This window comes from Topomyia yanbarensis, unplaced genomic scaffold (genome assembly GCF_030247195.1).
Source record: "Topomyia yanbarensis strain Yona2022 unplaced genomic scaffold, ASM3024719v1 HiC_scaffold_92, whole genome shotgun sequence".
Lineage (NCBI taxonomy): Eukaryota > Metazoa > Arthropoda > Insecta > Diptera > Culicidae > Topomyia > Topomyia yanbarensis.
The window spans coordinates 69,317-85,317 of record NW_026684180.1 but is presented as its reverse complement, the minus strand read 5'-3'; the positions used below and the strand labels follow the sequence as shown (position 1 = coordinate 85,317).

General features: G+C 37.2%; 1 protein-coding gene and 2 non-coding genes across 3 annotated transcripts in view; all 3 read left to right on the top strand.

Moving 5' to 3' along the window:
* LOC131696206 (disintegrin and metalloproteinase domain-containing protein 10-like) overlaps positions 1 to 7,836 on the top strand; it is a gene marked incomplete at its 5' end in the record, with an annotated part of 36,739 nt that extends 28,903 nt beyond the window's left edge. The window contains one exon of the mRNA XM_058984749.1: positions 5,286 to 7,836. Within this exon, the coding sequence (XP_058840732.1) occupies positions 5,286 to 5,410 (125 nt within the window). The remainder of the gene's footprint in view (positions 1 to 5,285) is intronic.
* Positions 7,837 to 11,505: 3,669 nt separating this feature from the next.
* Trnaa-agc (transfer RNA alanine (anticodon AGC)) lies at positions 11,506 to 11,578 on the top strand. The gene has a single exon. It is a non-coding gene; the product is annotated as a tRNA-Ala (tRNA).
* A 4,135-nt stretch (positions 11,579 to 15,713) lies between these two features.
* On the top strand, positions 15,714 to 15,786 carry Trnak-cuu (transfer RNA lysine (anticodon CUU)). Its single transcript has one exon. It is a non-coding gene; the product is annotated as a tRNA-Lys (tRNA).
* Positions 15,787 to 16,001: the final 215 nt, after the last annotated feature.

Sequence of the window (16,001 nt, the reverse complement as noted above, 5' to 3'; positions counted from 1 at the left end):
GCACAGTGCACAGTGGCTCAAAACAGCGTTTTGAGGTACTTAATTCACTAGAGTCAAAACTGTCCATATTAGCGATTTCACATATTCTACAATGTTCGTGTGTGTAAAAAGCGCCATCTTTTGGTAGCAATATTTTTTTAAAAAATTGATCATAGTAGGCTACAGAAAATTTAACTTTTGAACCGAAAGAGATAGCGCTTGGCTGTCTTCGACAAAATTGTAGAGGAGAGTATTTTTATAAATTTTACAGAAGACATGTTGTCTCTGTTACTCATAGTAATTGAGTTATGAGAAGTTCTCTATGGTTAACTCCTTCATTTCCTGTTTTTACTCATAACTTTTTTATTTCTGATTTTTCGCATTAATAATGTTCTAAGGTATTTCTTATCATCATAAACCACATAACTTTTCCGAAGAGACCAGATAGCTGTGAATGCTGTGTAAAGACTTAGAGCTGATTTTGATTAAATTTTGGCCTGTTTTTGAACCCGTGTGACCTCACTATCGGCAAAAATTGTAATTATACTATCAATTATTCTAATAGGACTAGGCTTCACCTACAAAACGAAGGTAAAATTGTTTGTCCATAAGCACCCGTTCAAAAGTTATACACTTTTGAAAACTTTATGTCTGGCCCTCCTGAAGTCGCGTGAATGACTCACTGAACGAGTAGGCGCTGGTGTTCAAAGACGCTTTCGCTTGATTTCCTGAGTAACGCGCACTCTGTGTACTAGTGCGTCTACCGGAAGGTTAACACTGATATTGAATGATTTTCTAATGGGTGATATACAATTTCATCTCGGTCCGGTTTATACCTTATGAATTTTAGTTTCAGGATATGGATAAAGAAGTAAAAGATACACATTTTCCATATAATTGCTGTATTAACCGGCTGGATATTTTCAAATATTTCAGACTGTGGTGAAGGCAGCAATTTTATGCATCATCTTTTTTGCCCAGAAGCTAACATTCCTACGATAATCTGGACCGAGATGAAATTGTATATCACCCATTAGAAAATCATTCAATATCAGTGTTAACCTTCCGGTAGACGCACTAGTACACAGAGTGCGCGTTACTCAGGAAATCAAGCGAAAGCGTCTTTGAACACCAGCGCCTACTCGTTCAGTGAGTCATTCACGCGACTTCAGGAGGGCCAACCATAAAGTTTTCAAAAGTGTATAACTTTTGAACGGGTGCTTCAGGAGGGCCATACATAAAGTTTTCAAAAGTGTATAACTTTTGAACGGGTGCTTATGGACAAACAATTTTACCTTCGTTTTGTAGGTGAAACCTAGTCCTATTAGAATAATTGATAGTATAATTACAATTTTTGCCGATAGTGAGGTCACACGGGTTCAAAAACAGGCCAAAATTAAATCAGAATCAGCTATAAGTCTTTACACAGCATTCACAGCTATCTGGTCTCTTCGGAAAAGTTATGTGGTTTATAATGATAAAAAATACCTTAGAACATTGTTTATGCGAAAAATCAGAAATAAAAAAGTTATGAGTAAAAACAGGAAATGAAGGAGTTCACCATAGAGAACTTCTCAAAACTCGATTACTATGAGTGACAGAGACAACATGTCTTCTGTAAAATTTATAAAAATACTCTTCTCTACAATTTTGTCGAAGACAGCCAAGCGCTATCTCTTTCGGTTCAAAAGTTAAATTTTCTGTAGCCTACTATGATCAATTTTTTTAAAAAATAATGCTACCAAAAGATGGCGCTTTTTACACACACAAATATTGTAGAATATGTGAAATTGCTAATATGGACAGTTTTGACTCTAGTGAATTAAGTACCTCAAAACGCTGTTTTGAGCCACTGTGCAGTGGCGGATTTCCCTAAAAACCTGGCCAAAAGCCGAAAATGGTTTTGATTGACCTGCAAAGGTGCATACCACGGTTTTTTGGGGCGCACATTACGATTTTAAATTCAGATTTTCAAAATTCAAAATGGCGGATGCAAAATGGCCTACATTTTAATATAAATATAAGTAAATTTTCATGAATGAAGATTTAAAGGCTCCAGTGTATGCCAATAACGTGAGCTAAATGATAGAATTTGTTGATTTGCACGCATTAAGATGTTTGGGTCTAGATGTCTAGATAATGAGCTATTATGAGAATTGATGTTATTACTCATTTCAAACTAAGTATTTTGAAATATTATGCAAGGTAGTTACAAAACTTTTAAACTCTCTGTACGATTATTGTTCAATTGCTGTCCGATGCACATATTTCTCAAAGAACGAAAAATAGTATTTTTCTAGATTACAGAAAATAAGCCGATTCTGCGACGAAATGCATGTAGTGAAAATTGACAACAAGTTTGCATGCAAATTGCAGTAACTAAAAAATTAATATGACAAAAATACGAAAACAAGTCAAATTCACTAAGATTCATAAATTTATTTAAATTAAATTTGACCGATGATTTGTCCAAAGTCCATTATTACGATGAAATGTCCATTTAAATTCATGCGTTATACTTGGTCAGAACATGCTGGTACTGCTTCCTGGTATAGTTTTGAGCAACCACGTTTTGTTGTCATGCTTGCTGACATGCTACGACTATCAACCTTCTCACAAACAATTTCGCCAAGCTGGAGTGTACGCCAAAGTGAGATTTTTGGCCAAATCACGGCCGGAGATTCCAGTATTCTTTTGCACTACTCTACTCTTTTCGTTTGTAGTATCCAGTCATTTATTCCACCTCTAGATTTGTTTTGCTTTGCATGATCAAAGGTCATAGTTCCTTTAATCATGACATTCATCATTGATTTTGATAGTAACGTTTAATCATTGTATTCATAATCGATTTTTGATATTTGGAACCTTTGGCGATTACTTCTGTTGAGCTCGTTGGATTTCAATGTGAACGACCAAAATTATTTACGTCTTTTGCGTTACACTTTGGCTAACTTTTGAACATGTTTATGAATCTCGATAAAATTTTCACCACTAAATACACAATTCTTCCTGATCAAAGTGCAGTATTGTGCGACTCGCTATGACAACCGGAGGTGCAGCAGTAATTAAAAGTACGAGTCGAAATTTTAAACTAGAAATCTTATAATCCATCTCCGTCTCCACTTAATCAAAGATTACTCATAAATGGGCAAATTCGGGCAAGAATTCTATTATGTTCCAAATGGAGAATCGTTCAAGGAACACAAATTACCTTGAAACATAGTGGACATACGCGGACAAAAAAAGTATTTCAATTATTTAGCAAAAATGTCTGTTGGAACCAGCCCCATGAAAACTGTTTGTTGCTTGAAGCTACCACCAAATGCCAGTAGCGCTAGCTACGTTCCAAATATTTAAGGTCTGTTCACATGAACTGTACAACTCTGTTTGAAGGTGGGATTCAGAATAAATGAATATTAACAATAGGTATATGAGAAAGCACGCCTTTTCTTGCATTGCTTCTTCTCTATAAAATCCGTACGTTTTTATCGCCTGAATACCGGTTAAGCACATCAAAATGAAGTTTGTTTGCATGCGACAAGTTTCCGGTCGTGTTAACAACATTGGCTCGTAGCAATGTGAACGTTGCTTAAAGCGCATTCGCTGTCATTTTTGGCAACTATCCGAGCCAGGAAGCCAGCTTATGTTGGCTTCACTCATTTTTCAAAGAAACGTCAAAACATTCACCCTCTTGGTTGGAACCGTCTGCTTCAAAAGCGTGAAAGTTATTGACATTTTTTATAAACAAGAAAAATAATATATTTTGACATCAATACATATAAATAAAGTACATACCGTCAGCATTACTTTCCATTATTACACATTTGAAACCGGCACTTTTATCAAAATTTAGCTACATTTGAATAGTACTGATATTTCGGGCGCTCGATGAAAAATATGAGCAAAACGCGATGTCTAAATTGTTTGGATGTGTCAACACCTCAAATATGGAAATTTTGGAGTGTTTCACTTAAAATAGCATGCTGCAGCACAATCTTAAGGACAATGTATGTACTAGAACCCAAAGTACTACCATACAATTTTCGACTTTTGGCCAGGTTTTTAGGCAAATCCGCCACTGTGAGCTGCCACAAATTTTGCAACCGTTTGTGGTTCAGGTATTGATATTGAAGACTCTTTTTTTGAGTTGGTTTTCCGTGGATTCATTGGCAATCGGTAGAGATGCATTCTCCTCCATATCTTCCGCGCAAGGTTGTCCGTAGTGCGCTGTCCTATTACAATACTTTGCCCCTCACCGTTAGGTATACCCGGAAAGAAATTTCTCCACGTATCACGTGTAACGGATTCTACTTCTCCGTATTGCGATATGTATTTTGCGATTATTTCGGGAGGGGTACGTGGTGATAGGTCATGTAGCTTTACATGTACGTAGTCTTTTTCTATATACACGGGAATCTTAATTCCAACTTTATCACTTTCAGCCCCGTGCTTCAAGTTGCAAAATGAAACGTTCGGCTTGGGCTAACTTGTTGAATGATATGAGTACTACATTGTGAAGATGATGATATTATAGATACATAACCTCCTTGAGCTTAAGCTGCATCTTCACCTTCAGCAGCTATTCCACTTCACGAAAACTCAATCTTATTGAGCAGAATTTGAAGTCTACGACCGCTGTTTTGGGTCGGAGCAGAGATTTTTCGTCAACTTTACTCATGATGGCAAGAATAAATTAAAAGTTTCCTTTGTTCTCGAGACAATGCACACTAGATCGAGAGGTTGCTAGTTATTGTTTACTTGGTTCGATTGTACGTCTGACTTGGGCAGAAGTAGAAAGTAAACTTGCCTAAATACATCTATTGGATTTACACTACAATTTTACGTCCAATACTGTCATATGGACGCCTTGTGTGGTGGCAGAGGGAGAGAGGTGATGGCGGACCAGTCAAAGCTAAGCCAGCTGCAAATAATGGCGTTGGCTGGTGCTTTCACCACTCCTCCGACTGCTGCCTTTGAGGCCGTTCTGAACATCAAACCATTACACATACACCTCAAACGAGAAGCACTATCATGTGCATACAGACTGCATCAGGTTACTGGTGTTTGGAACAGTAATCATGTTGATCTTGCTACCAGTCAAACACGACTGTGGTCACATTTATTGTTACATTGTGGTTTATTGTTCAATCACTTATCTTAAATCGTTAAAATACTAACATGGCGGTAAACGCTTCATGCACCAATTTTTTGCTTTCGTTTTTTTTAATTAACCAATAAACTAACGAACCTTCCGAACGCATCTTGACCCTCATTTTCTAACCATTTCAATTTGAACCATTTTGCAGCAACTGCGCCACTGATACAGAATTATAGCAGGATGAGCAATGCCGAGCTGTACGCCGAAGCCTATCCGGACCGGAGCACGTACGGCGAGCTGCCCCGGCGTCACTATACCAACAATAAGGTCTGACAAGATGGCCACCGCCAGCACCAGTCCAGTAGCAGCAGCAGCAGCAGCCATCAACAACCAGACGGCGTGTCGGTCACTGCTGGTAGTATCAGCAGCAACAGTGCATTCTTCGAGAATGTCGAGCGGAAAATCCACTACAACTACAATAACAATATTTATAAGATATTTTTATTTTTCTAATAAGGAGAACAAAAAAAGAACAAACGACGTGAACAAAAATATTGATTGAAAGCGAAACAGAAGCAGAAGATTCAAGCATGTACATCACTCAAATAGGAAACCGAGAATCAAATAGACGTTTTTTCTCACTATTTAGAAAGAATTAAGTAACTATTAAAATACCGTGAGATCTTCTCAAGTATTTGATCAAAGAAGGAAATGGTTCGTTTTCTTATTGGAACTTTGGAAGCATGAAACACTTTCTGAGCAGGCTAACATTTTTTGCATTTGCCTGCTTGAAAGCATACATCGGAAAGCCTATGAGTGAAGATAGGAAAATAGAAACGTATCAGAAAACAAAACGGATGCAGATAGAACCGTTGTTTAAAAAGGTAGCGCCCTCAGTCTGAGCATAAGCAAAAACAAAACACGAGAAAAGCATAAAAAAGAAGAGATTACTCTCCTCCGGGTCCAGAAAAAAAGCGTTAAACAAGTAACTATTGTAACAAAGAAAAGTATAACAAAATATTGTAGTATAACTGCAAAAGGTATAAAGTTTTTACTTTCCTTCTGTTATGAATGTGAGTGTGGAACTGAACAGTAGTACTAGTTTAGGCAAATGTTGGAAAATGGGAAATGATTTCATCCTCTGGTAGGTATCAACGCAGAACTTTCCTCCATATGTATGTTTTTGGTCGATTGTTTTTCTCGTATTAACTCTTACATTAGGTGCGTCAAAATAGACACAGATGAATTAGTTAGTTAGCCCTGCTACAAATCAGACGGAAACGAATAGATCGAATGCGTTGGATAAAACCTACACAACTGAGAGGGAACGAGGATGACGAAAAAGTGCTATATGTGATATATATTTTTCTAAACAAAACAAAACACTGAATGGAAAATGGTTATTTTTTCAAGCAATTTGAACGCGACAATTGTTAAGACGAAACAGTCAAAGTATTATACGGATTTGGTTTTGATGGTCTTATTGATGCTACACTACTATTACTATTACTACGATAAATAGGTGATGAAAGGAACCATTCCTGCATTTCTGCGTTAAATTTTCCGTCAAACTGCCTACCACTACGATATTGGTGACTTTAGTTAATGGAACAAATTCTCCCCACTGCTGCTACAGAATAGTCATTAGCTTGAACTAGCAAAGCCAAATGCTCAAATTCCTCTTTGTTTTTTCAATCTCAGTGATCACCCGATCGTTAATGAGTGTAACCTGGAATATGTTAACATTTTAGTATCTCCTCTTTATTTTGGGTGGCAAAAGGCGTTCAGTGAAAGCCAATTTTCCACTAAAGAAAAAACACTATTGTTAAGGTTGTTTTGATTAGTCTAGGTCGAAATGTGTAGTTTTGTTTAGTTGAACATTGATCCACCTTCGACTGTTCTTGTGTTCGATTAGGACCAGTATAAACTGATTTAGTTAGTTAGAAAATATGTCAATCTCATTTAAAACCGGATTTTTCCCGTTGCAACCTTTTTCCTAGATACTAGGTTGCTGTACGATCACTTTTTGTGCTGTCATATTGTACCAGTTAAGAGCAAACGAAATTATTCCATTATTAGTGACACCCACCGACGGGTGAGGGGTCGAAGTTGAAAACGGCATTTAGAAATCATTAAACTCGAACAAAGCTTAAGGAAAGGGAAACAGCAGTCAAAACTGATAAAGAAGATAATAATCGGAAACTGAAGTGAAATGAGTATTGTTGTAAGTAGACGAGATCGACACACGCGACACATGCATGCACAGAGTGAAGAACATTATAGAAAGTGCAGAAAAAAGTAAACAACGCGAAACGGAGAAGAAAACCAATATATATATAAAGATCTATTTTTTAATTTTTATTATATACATTCATATTAGACATATTGTAAATTTAGAAGTGATCAAGTCTCCTACCAGTAAAAAGAAAACAAGACAAAACAAAAGAAAAAATACAAAAGCGTAAGCGTTAAAGCGATTACAAACTACAACTCTTTGCAAACGGGATTTATCCAAGGTGTGAGTCGCGCCTGCTTGTGCGGTCGGCGAGAACGTGCGAAACCAGAATGAACCGTGTGTGCGCGTGAGAGATAGAGAGAGAGCAGGTTAGCAACCCGTAGACACAACTAGTACTGGATCGTTTATTGTGTAACACTTGTAAATGTTTGTAAATAGGACATATATCTGCTGCAGGGCAAATGAAGGCGCTGAATAAAGGTGGATAAGAAGAGATCTAAATAAAAGAACAGAAAACTGAAAATGTGATGGGATTTGTTAATTTAATTAGACGAGAAGAAACAGGACAAAAGAAATTCACTCAGCTTAAGCGGTATGCTGACTGTTATAGGATATATTTTACTGACAAAAAGCGCTGGAGCAAAACCTAGGGAAGAAAGTTTATTGTTGTGTAATGGTGTTTCAGTATTATAATTTCGAACTGTTGGCTAGATCAATCTGAGTTGATTGATTACGTTCGGTGGAAGAAAATTCTATTTTATCGAACATTACAACAGGAATTTAATTTCAATCAATATTTGTGCCACACTCGCTGTGGAGTATAATATAAGCCGAACGACCACTGCTCTCTTCTACACCTAACCGCCAAGGAGAGTGGTGCAGGCAGAACAGCGGTATCACCTAGGAACGAGAGACAAAACATCACTTAATCTGAGGTAATCTTTAAGAAGACACTCGAAAATCCTCAAAATTTCTCGCGATAAGCAAAATGATAAATGCCCTACGGCCTCTGCAACGCACCTTCCAAAAATTTATAAACAAATCGTTCGCCCACCTTGATTACGTCACTGTTTTTATCGATGATATCTGTATTACATCCTCAAATGAGGCAGAACATATAGAACATGTGCGGATCGTGCTAGACCGTCTGAAGGAAAATAGCTTAACCATAAACGTCGATAAATGCAAATTTTCTCTCCTCAGGTTGAGTTCCTAGTCTACTTGGTATGCAACGAAGGAGTATGAACACTCCTTACTCGAGTTAAAATGGTTTTGGACTATTCAACTCCAAAAACAATAAAGGAATTGCGGCGTTTCTCACGCTGCTGAATGTATACAATCGAAAGAATGATTCTAGAAAAATCTCGTGGGATGAAAAGATTTCACGTTGTTTTGAAGCATGCCAAAACTCGCCGGCAGACGCAACGTTGCTGCAATATCCAAACGCATCAAAACGCCTCGGTCTCATAGTTGATGCATCGAACTGTGCCGCGGGAGCAGTACTGCATCAACTTGAAAAGGGGGTCCGGAAACCGCAAGGATTTTTTTTTTTCTGGAAAGTTCCCCGAGTCAGCAGAAATACACTACTTTTGGCCGAGAACTAACGGCAACGAAACTCGTAGAGAAATACTTTAGACATTTGATGTGAAACACTTTAAACATTTGACATTTGATAGGGACGACAATTTACGATTTTTACTGACCATTTCCCGCACTGACTACCTATGATGCTATGACTACCGATCCAAGCAGCCGCCTCCCACACGAAGAAAGGCTTTTACAATACCTGTCAGAGTTTACAACGGACATACGCCACATCAGCGGTAGAGATAACATTGTCGCGGACGCAATGTCAAGCGTGAATGAAATTGTCTCTAAAATTGATTTCAACATTATTGCGAAAGACCAAATAACTGACCGCCAACTACTCGATTTAATAAATTCTAAAAAAATGTCGCCTAATCTTCAACTGTATCGTTTTCCGTTCTTCGCCGATATATTGCAATGTTTCCATAAATAATTGCTTCCGATCTTACATTCCAGAAAAACATCGAGTGGCGGTAATGAGACAGATACATGGATTGGCACAGAATCAGAGTCACAAGAAAACCCATCACCTCATCAACTCATTTGAACATCGATAAACAAGGACATCACGAAGTTTGTCAGAGAGCGTCAGGAAGGCCAAAAGTCTAAAATTTCTTAACACACCGTTGCACCGAACTCGAAATTCGACACGCCAAAAGCGGCCCTTACACGTTCAATATTTTTGTCAATACTTGAGAGTATTGACATAAGTATTGTACGTGTAATGGAAAAAATGTATTGACGATGTGGATTTCAAACGGGACTGAAATATTGTAACAATATCGTCAATACTGGTATTGACGAAAATATTGAACGTGTAAGGGCCGCTAAAGGCTCGCTTTCGTTTCATGTCGATTTGTTTGGGTCACAGTTGCCATTCAAAGGATATCGTTATCTGCTCACAATTTTCGACCGATTTTCACGTTGGCCAGAGGCGGTACCGCTTCAGGACATTACGGCACTGATACTGCTTGGTTTAAAATCCGTCTTTCGAGAAGATTTTTGATGTTTTGCAGCTGAGCTCGTTAGATAATAACTAAGAACCCCCGGAAAATTCTTCGATTCACCGGCACAAAATGTGGTTCGTATGGAATTTGCAGAAGTCATGACATTAAACGGTTTTCGGATTTGAAAGCACCAAAGAACGTTCGTCATTCCAAGGAACCAAAGTTTATAAATCCGAGGCTAAAGGATTGTAACCATGTGTTCCTACGAATTGATGCAGTTAGACGACCACTCCAACAACCGTACGAAGGGCCTTATGAAGTAGTAAACCGAGACGACAAATGTTTTGAAATCATTACATCCGGAAAGAACCAAATAGTTTCAGTCGACCACAACAGTAGAACTTCACAAGAGTAGAGTACCGCCCTGTATAGAAAAGTAAACAATCAATCAACAACGAAGCGTAACCGTGAAAGCATGCTCGAGGAATAAAAGATATTTCGCGAAGTTATCGCTGCAGTTTTAATCGATTTGCCGTTTTTCCCACGCAATACTATTGATACGTTCCGCCAACTGGAACCAAAACCAAATGGCTTGAATAAAAGTGCTAGTCAAAGAACTGAGATTAACGGATCGAGAGGATTTCAGAGATTGATTATGGTTGCTCACATGAAACATGAGCTGATAGACTGTATTTTCCAGCAGCACGGCTTCAGTTGTGCTGGAATCTCAGAAAAAGCTATTGGCAAGTATAATTAAACTATGCTATATGGACGTTCCAGTAAAGAAGCTACGATCACTCCCCCTAGCTTACAGGACTGCTGCAAGCAGCAACAGCAAATAATCAGTAGCAACACATAGCTAGTTTTACGAAAAAAATAGAAGTAAAAATTAACTATTTGGAGCGTCTTTTAATGCCATTTCCAACTTTAGGAGATTCAAAAAGTTCTAATAGGATTAATTTAATTTATTTGATCGAGATCCGAAATAGGTACTTTCTAGACTCATGTTCATCGCCTTGGAAAGAACAGTCTGCCAAGCAAAATAGAATTGAACACAAGCCCTTTCTACACTTTTTAAATATATTGCGAAAAAAATATAATTAACAGCTTTATCTGAAGAAATCATTGCTAATTCTGAAGAACTGGAGATCGCGCCTGAAAACTGCAATTTCTGGGTTAAGCCCGGAGAAGTGATAGCTCTAGAACCCAACCGAAATCTTAGTTCATTGGAGCATATCCTAACAAACGGTTTGACAGCAGTTAGGTCCGAAACTGACTCAGTTTCAGCCCAGAGAAAAAGGACATTAGAAGTTAGAAAATCTGTATGATTGTTTTATGTTGATGAATGAATGGGAATGAGTTCATTGTAAAGTTGAGGATTCATTTGCCGTTTTGCATTGGAAAACACTGGAGCAGTGGATCGCACTGGTGTTGAACTTTATAGCAGAATTGAGAATGCATCATGGCCTCGAAAATGCAACACCAGTGCAATCCACTGCACCAGCATTTTTTGTCAACAAAATATGACAATTATTGATTAAAATGCATTTATTCCAATTATGTACGTTGAGGTACCTATAAAGAGCAAATAAATCAGATCGATACATTTTGTTACGTCCATTTCGTTTTGTATTACTATTTCTCGTGCTCAGATATAAGGGGATGTAGCTCAGATGGTAGAGCGCTCGCTTAGCATGTGAGAGGTACGGGGATCGATGCCCCGCATCTCCAAAAATATTTTTTTTACTTCGCTTACCTTTTGTATTTGCAATATGTAGTTCAATGTTTCTTACGCAGTTCACAGTGGAACCACTCCTTACAAAAGCTGGACAAAACCTCAAAAGTAGTTCAAAATGACTGGAAATATTTTTGGTGCACTAAACTAAAATTAGACAATCTAGGGTGGTCCCAAGGGTTTCCTTAATTCAGAAAACATGAATTTTTCAAACAAATTTTTCAATATGTTCATGAAACATAGTGGAATTAAATGGAAGAAAACCTTTGTGATACTACGTACATTACACTAAGACCTCCGTTCGCGTATGAATTTTTCAACGCAGATATATTTTATGTGACCAGTTTGATTACTTTACGTGAAACAGTTTGATTACTTTACGTAGTCCTTAGTTACGATTTAGTGAGGGTGGTTCCGTTGTATTCTGTTTGTATGATGCATACGGTAGCTAAGTCGCTCAATTATTTTCGATTGATTTTCCATTCTATTAATAACATGTCTCTTGTGTACTGACTTGGTTTTTCGGGCAAAAATGCTTTGAAAACTGTTCAGGTATGCTCGAAAGTGCTAAAGATCTAATCTTTTAATCTAAATAGCTTCTACAAAGCAGATTAAGGTTTTGGTTTGTTAAGAAACTACTGCTTTGAAATAATGGCGTTCGATTTTGTATGAAATTCTCGTTAGCTTGGAAGTGAATGAATAAGGGAAGCTTTGAATTTGAATGTTGGTTGTGGTAAATTCAACAGAAAGTTTGCACTTGGAAATAAATTTCGCATCACAGGCTATAATCCTCGTTATTCGAAATATGCATTTTTGCTACAACAGATTACTCATGCATTTGCTGTTTTCACTTATGTAGGCTGATTACAGAAAAATCCATGCCCCTTAGAATGAAAGCTTTTGATTTTCCATTGATCATATTGCAATACCATTGGCGACTAGCAGCAAAGCTAAAATTAGTCATGTGACACCTATTATTCAGCTCATGAACTGACCAAGTGATACAGTTTGTTTTTTTTTCAGTCGCAAGTAAGTCGTAGTTTCCAACAAAAACTTCATTTTCTTCTCGGAAAAAGCTTACCAGTGCCAAAATATGAATGAAAAGAGTAAGAAATTTAGTTTTATTTGCAATTATTCGGAAACTACAGCCATTTGAAACTATTTGGCTCATTCATTTCTTCGAAATGTAGTCGGGGTATTATGGTGGTTATAAAAATACTTTGCCTAATAAAGTTTCAACTGGAAACCGAGACCCAATCAGTAAAAATGTTAAACTCCTTAATATTTTGGACTACGCAGGTGATTCTTTTTATCCTATCAGAGAGAAGGATCGGCTGTGTATAATGCAAAGCTGACACTTTCCAATTAGCCGCATATATTATTTCCTCGCGTGATCCGGAGAGTTTCATGAATTTACAATCTCATTAGCTAGACTTAGGAGGAACGGAGAATGATGTTACGATGGCTACGGTGCTCAAAAAATTACCTTTCGGAACCGCATACGCATAGCTCTGCGAAGGATATTAGAAACCACTATGTTATACACCCTTTTCGTAAGATGTTTACTCATCACATCATCTTATAAAATGATAGTTTTCCTTCGTTTTCGTAAGCAATTCTCATCAAATTTAAAGGTAACATGTTGTTCGAAAGTTATTTTCTTACCAAAGTTTACTGTAAATATATGCACTATGACAGAACAAAATGAACTCAGCAACACTGTACTTCTAGCGCTATCTGTGAACGTTTTCAACGTAGAATCGCCAATCTAGAGCGTCGATGTTTCCCAAGTCACCAAATTTTCTGGCAGAGACCGCTCTGCTAGATTTCTGTCAGTCTTGGTTTGGCAGCAGCGATGCCAGATTTACAGACATGTCTGTATTTTACAGACTTTTGATGGTCTCCTACAGACGTAATCAGAAATCTACAGACTTTCAAAAGAGTAATAGTATTTAACAAAATTGCACTTGAATAATTTTATCTGGATGCGAGTGATTCCTTCACAATAGTTTACAAATTTCAAGCTACTTTTGAAGTAATAACGTATTGTAAATAAAGTTTAAACAACCATCTACAGACTTTTACAGACATTTTCATTATTCTTCTACAGACATTTCACAAAAACATGTTGCATCGCTGTTTGGCAGCCCTGTCAGCTTTCTGCGCGTATCCTGTCGGGTTAGTTGAGCTAAGGCGAACTCGGTTTCTCTCGCGTTTTCTGGCAAATTTTGACAGAAACCGAGCAAAACCCGGGCATAACTCGGACATAAACTGTGCAAAGATCCTGGCAATTTCTCCCTTGTAGAACTTAGCACGAATCGAGCAAAACATCTGACAAAGATGTGGCAGGAATCGTACAGAGATCTTGGCCGTACATTCCTGGCTGAATTCTGGATAAAAGTGAGCAGCATCGGCTGATTTATCCGCTTCTGTCTGAAACGGTTGTTGCATTTGAGCGAATTCTTTACCAGAATTCTCGCACAAATCGCGCGAAATGCTCGCAGAAACTCTGCCAGTATCATTTTCGCTTTACTCAACTTTTGCTAACTTTCTGTTTGCCACGGTCACTGGGATAACATAGTTTACATCAACTTGTACTATTATCTTTTTTATATACGGTAGGATTGATGTACCAATAGTCGTATACTTAAGGAAAACTGTTGTTGAAACATCGATGAATAGATGTATAAGCGATGTTAATACGTTAAACGAAAGTTTTCAATCCCTACTTTATAGACAAAATATAAAGAGTGTTTATTAACCAGTTTATGTATTCAAAACCGCTTGTACCCCTATAGGAACACATGTACCAATAATGGTGCAATTGCTAATTTTAGTTCCTATTGTTGCAAATCTTAATTTCGAGCTCCCTTGTCCCATAAGAAATCAACGTCTTATGGGACAAGGGATCTCGAAATTCAAAGAATTTTTTTTTTCAATTGTTATTTGATTAAATTTCAAGGATAACAGTTTAATTTTCGCATGATTTTTGTGTGATAAATGTGTGATTTTTTTTTAGAAATTTGCCTGAAGCGAATTGATTGAAACTTTTGTATAATATCGTGCATCATCTAAATAACATTCTGTAATTTTTCTATGCAAAAATATAGATAAACGACTGGGTGACGAAACTTTTTTTTAGAACGTCTCTGGAAAAAAACATGATTTTCGGTGTTACCTGTCATTCAAAAATTACTTAACTGATTTCTTTCAAACTTTGCATACAGATTCTATGTAAAAATACCTAACCCTTATGTTCGAGTTTTCGAGATATATTTTAAATGTTCATTTAAATAATAACAAGATGATACAGATCTATAACCTATAATTGTTTTTTTTTAAACCAATCAATGTTACGACGCGTTCGTGATAATTGAAAGGACATTTGAAATTTATCCTTTCGTTCGTTGATAGATTGAAAGAAACAATAAAAAGGTCTATTCTTCCGATTAACTGTTTGTCCGACGAAGCTCAGGTGGCTTCCAATAAAGAAGTTCGGAAATATAGAAAGGATCACTCGAAGAAATCAGGAGCATTAACGAATATATTTTCACTGGATTAATGGTAGCTTCCGGCCCTATTATATCAACTTCGAGGCGTGAGCGAGTGAGTGAAAAATTAGAATACACGTGAAGTACAAGACTGACTAACTTCCATACAATTTAGTTGTTAAATAACTAATATAATCACTAGCCTATAGGCCTATGATTATAATCAATTCACAACCAATGTAAAAAAATGTTTTAGTGTCACCCTATGCCTGAAATTTATTGGTTTTAAATATTATACCATTCAACCAGATTGCTACACTAAAGCCAAAACTGACAATTTCCAGATTAGTTGGAAATTTCTTTATTCGTGTTTTGGAACCACCCTAGTCAATTTAAAATCATGTTTTGTGATATATATACCGAAATTGAATCCAGGGTACTAAAATAACCTTGTTCCGTGATTTGGAATGTTTTAGAGATTTTGGCCAACTTTGTTCTGAGTGCCATCACTGTGCGCTGTATGAGAAGTTCTTGTACATGAAGAAAAAACGGGTAGAAAGAAAATCCATTATAAATTACGTTACAATTTTATATCATGGATTTTAGCTTTTATTTATCTTTTTACATCACCTCTTCATCAGCCCGGCTAGCTCAGTCGGTAGAGCATGAGACTCTTAATCTCAGGGTCGTGGGTTCGAGCCCCACGTTGGGCGAGAATTTTTTATATTACTTATTTTAGAGCTTTTCGGCTTTATGTGAATGAATTATTTTAAATATTTTCTTAATTGTACTGACCTGCAGGTTTTTGTTTTCCTATTTCTGTTTCCGTCCATCAGAGACATATAGTGCCCACAACACAGTAACTGCAACAACTTCGTAAACGATATTCATGGCATTGAAATCGTAATTCACCACACGCCCACTGATC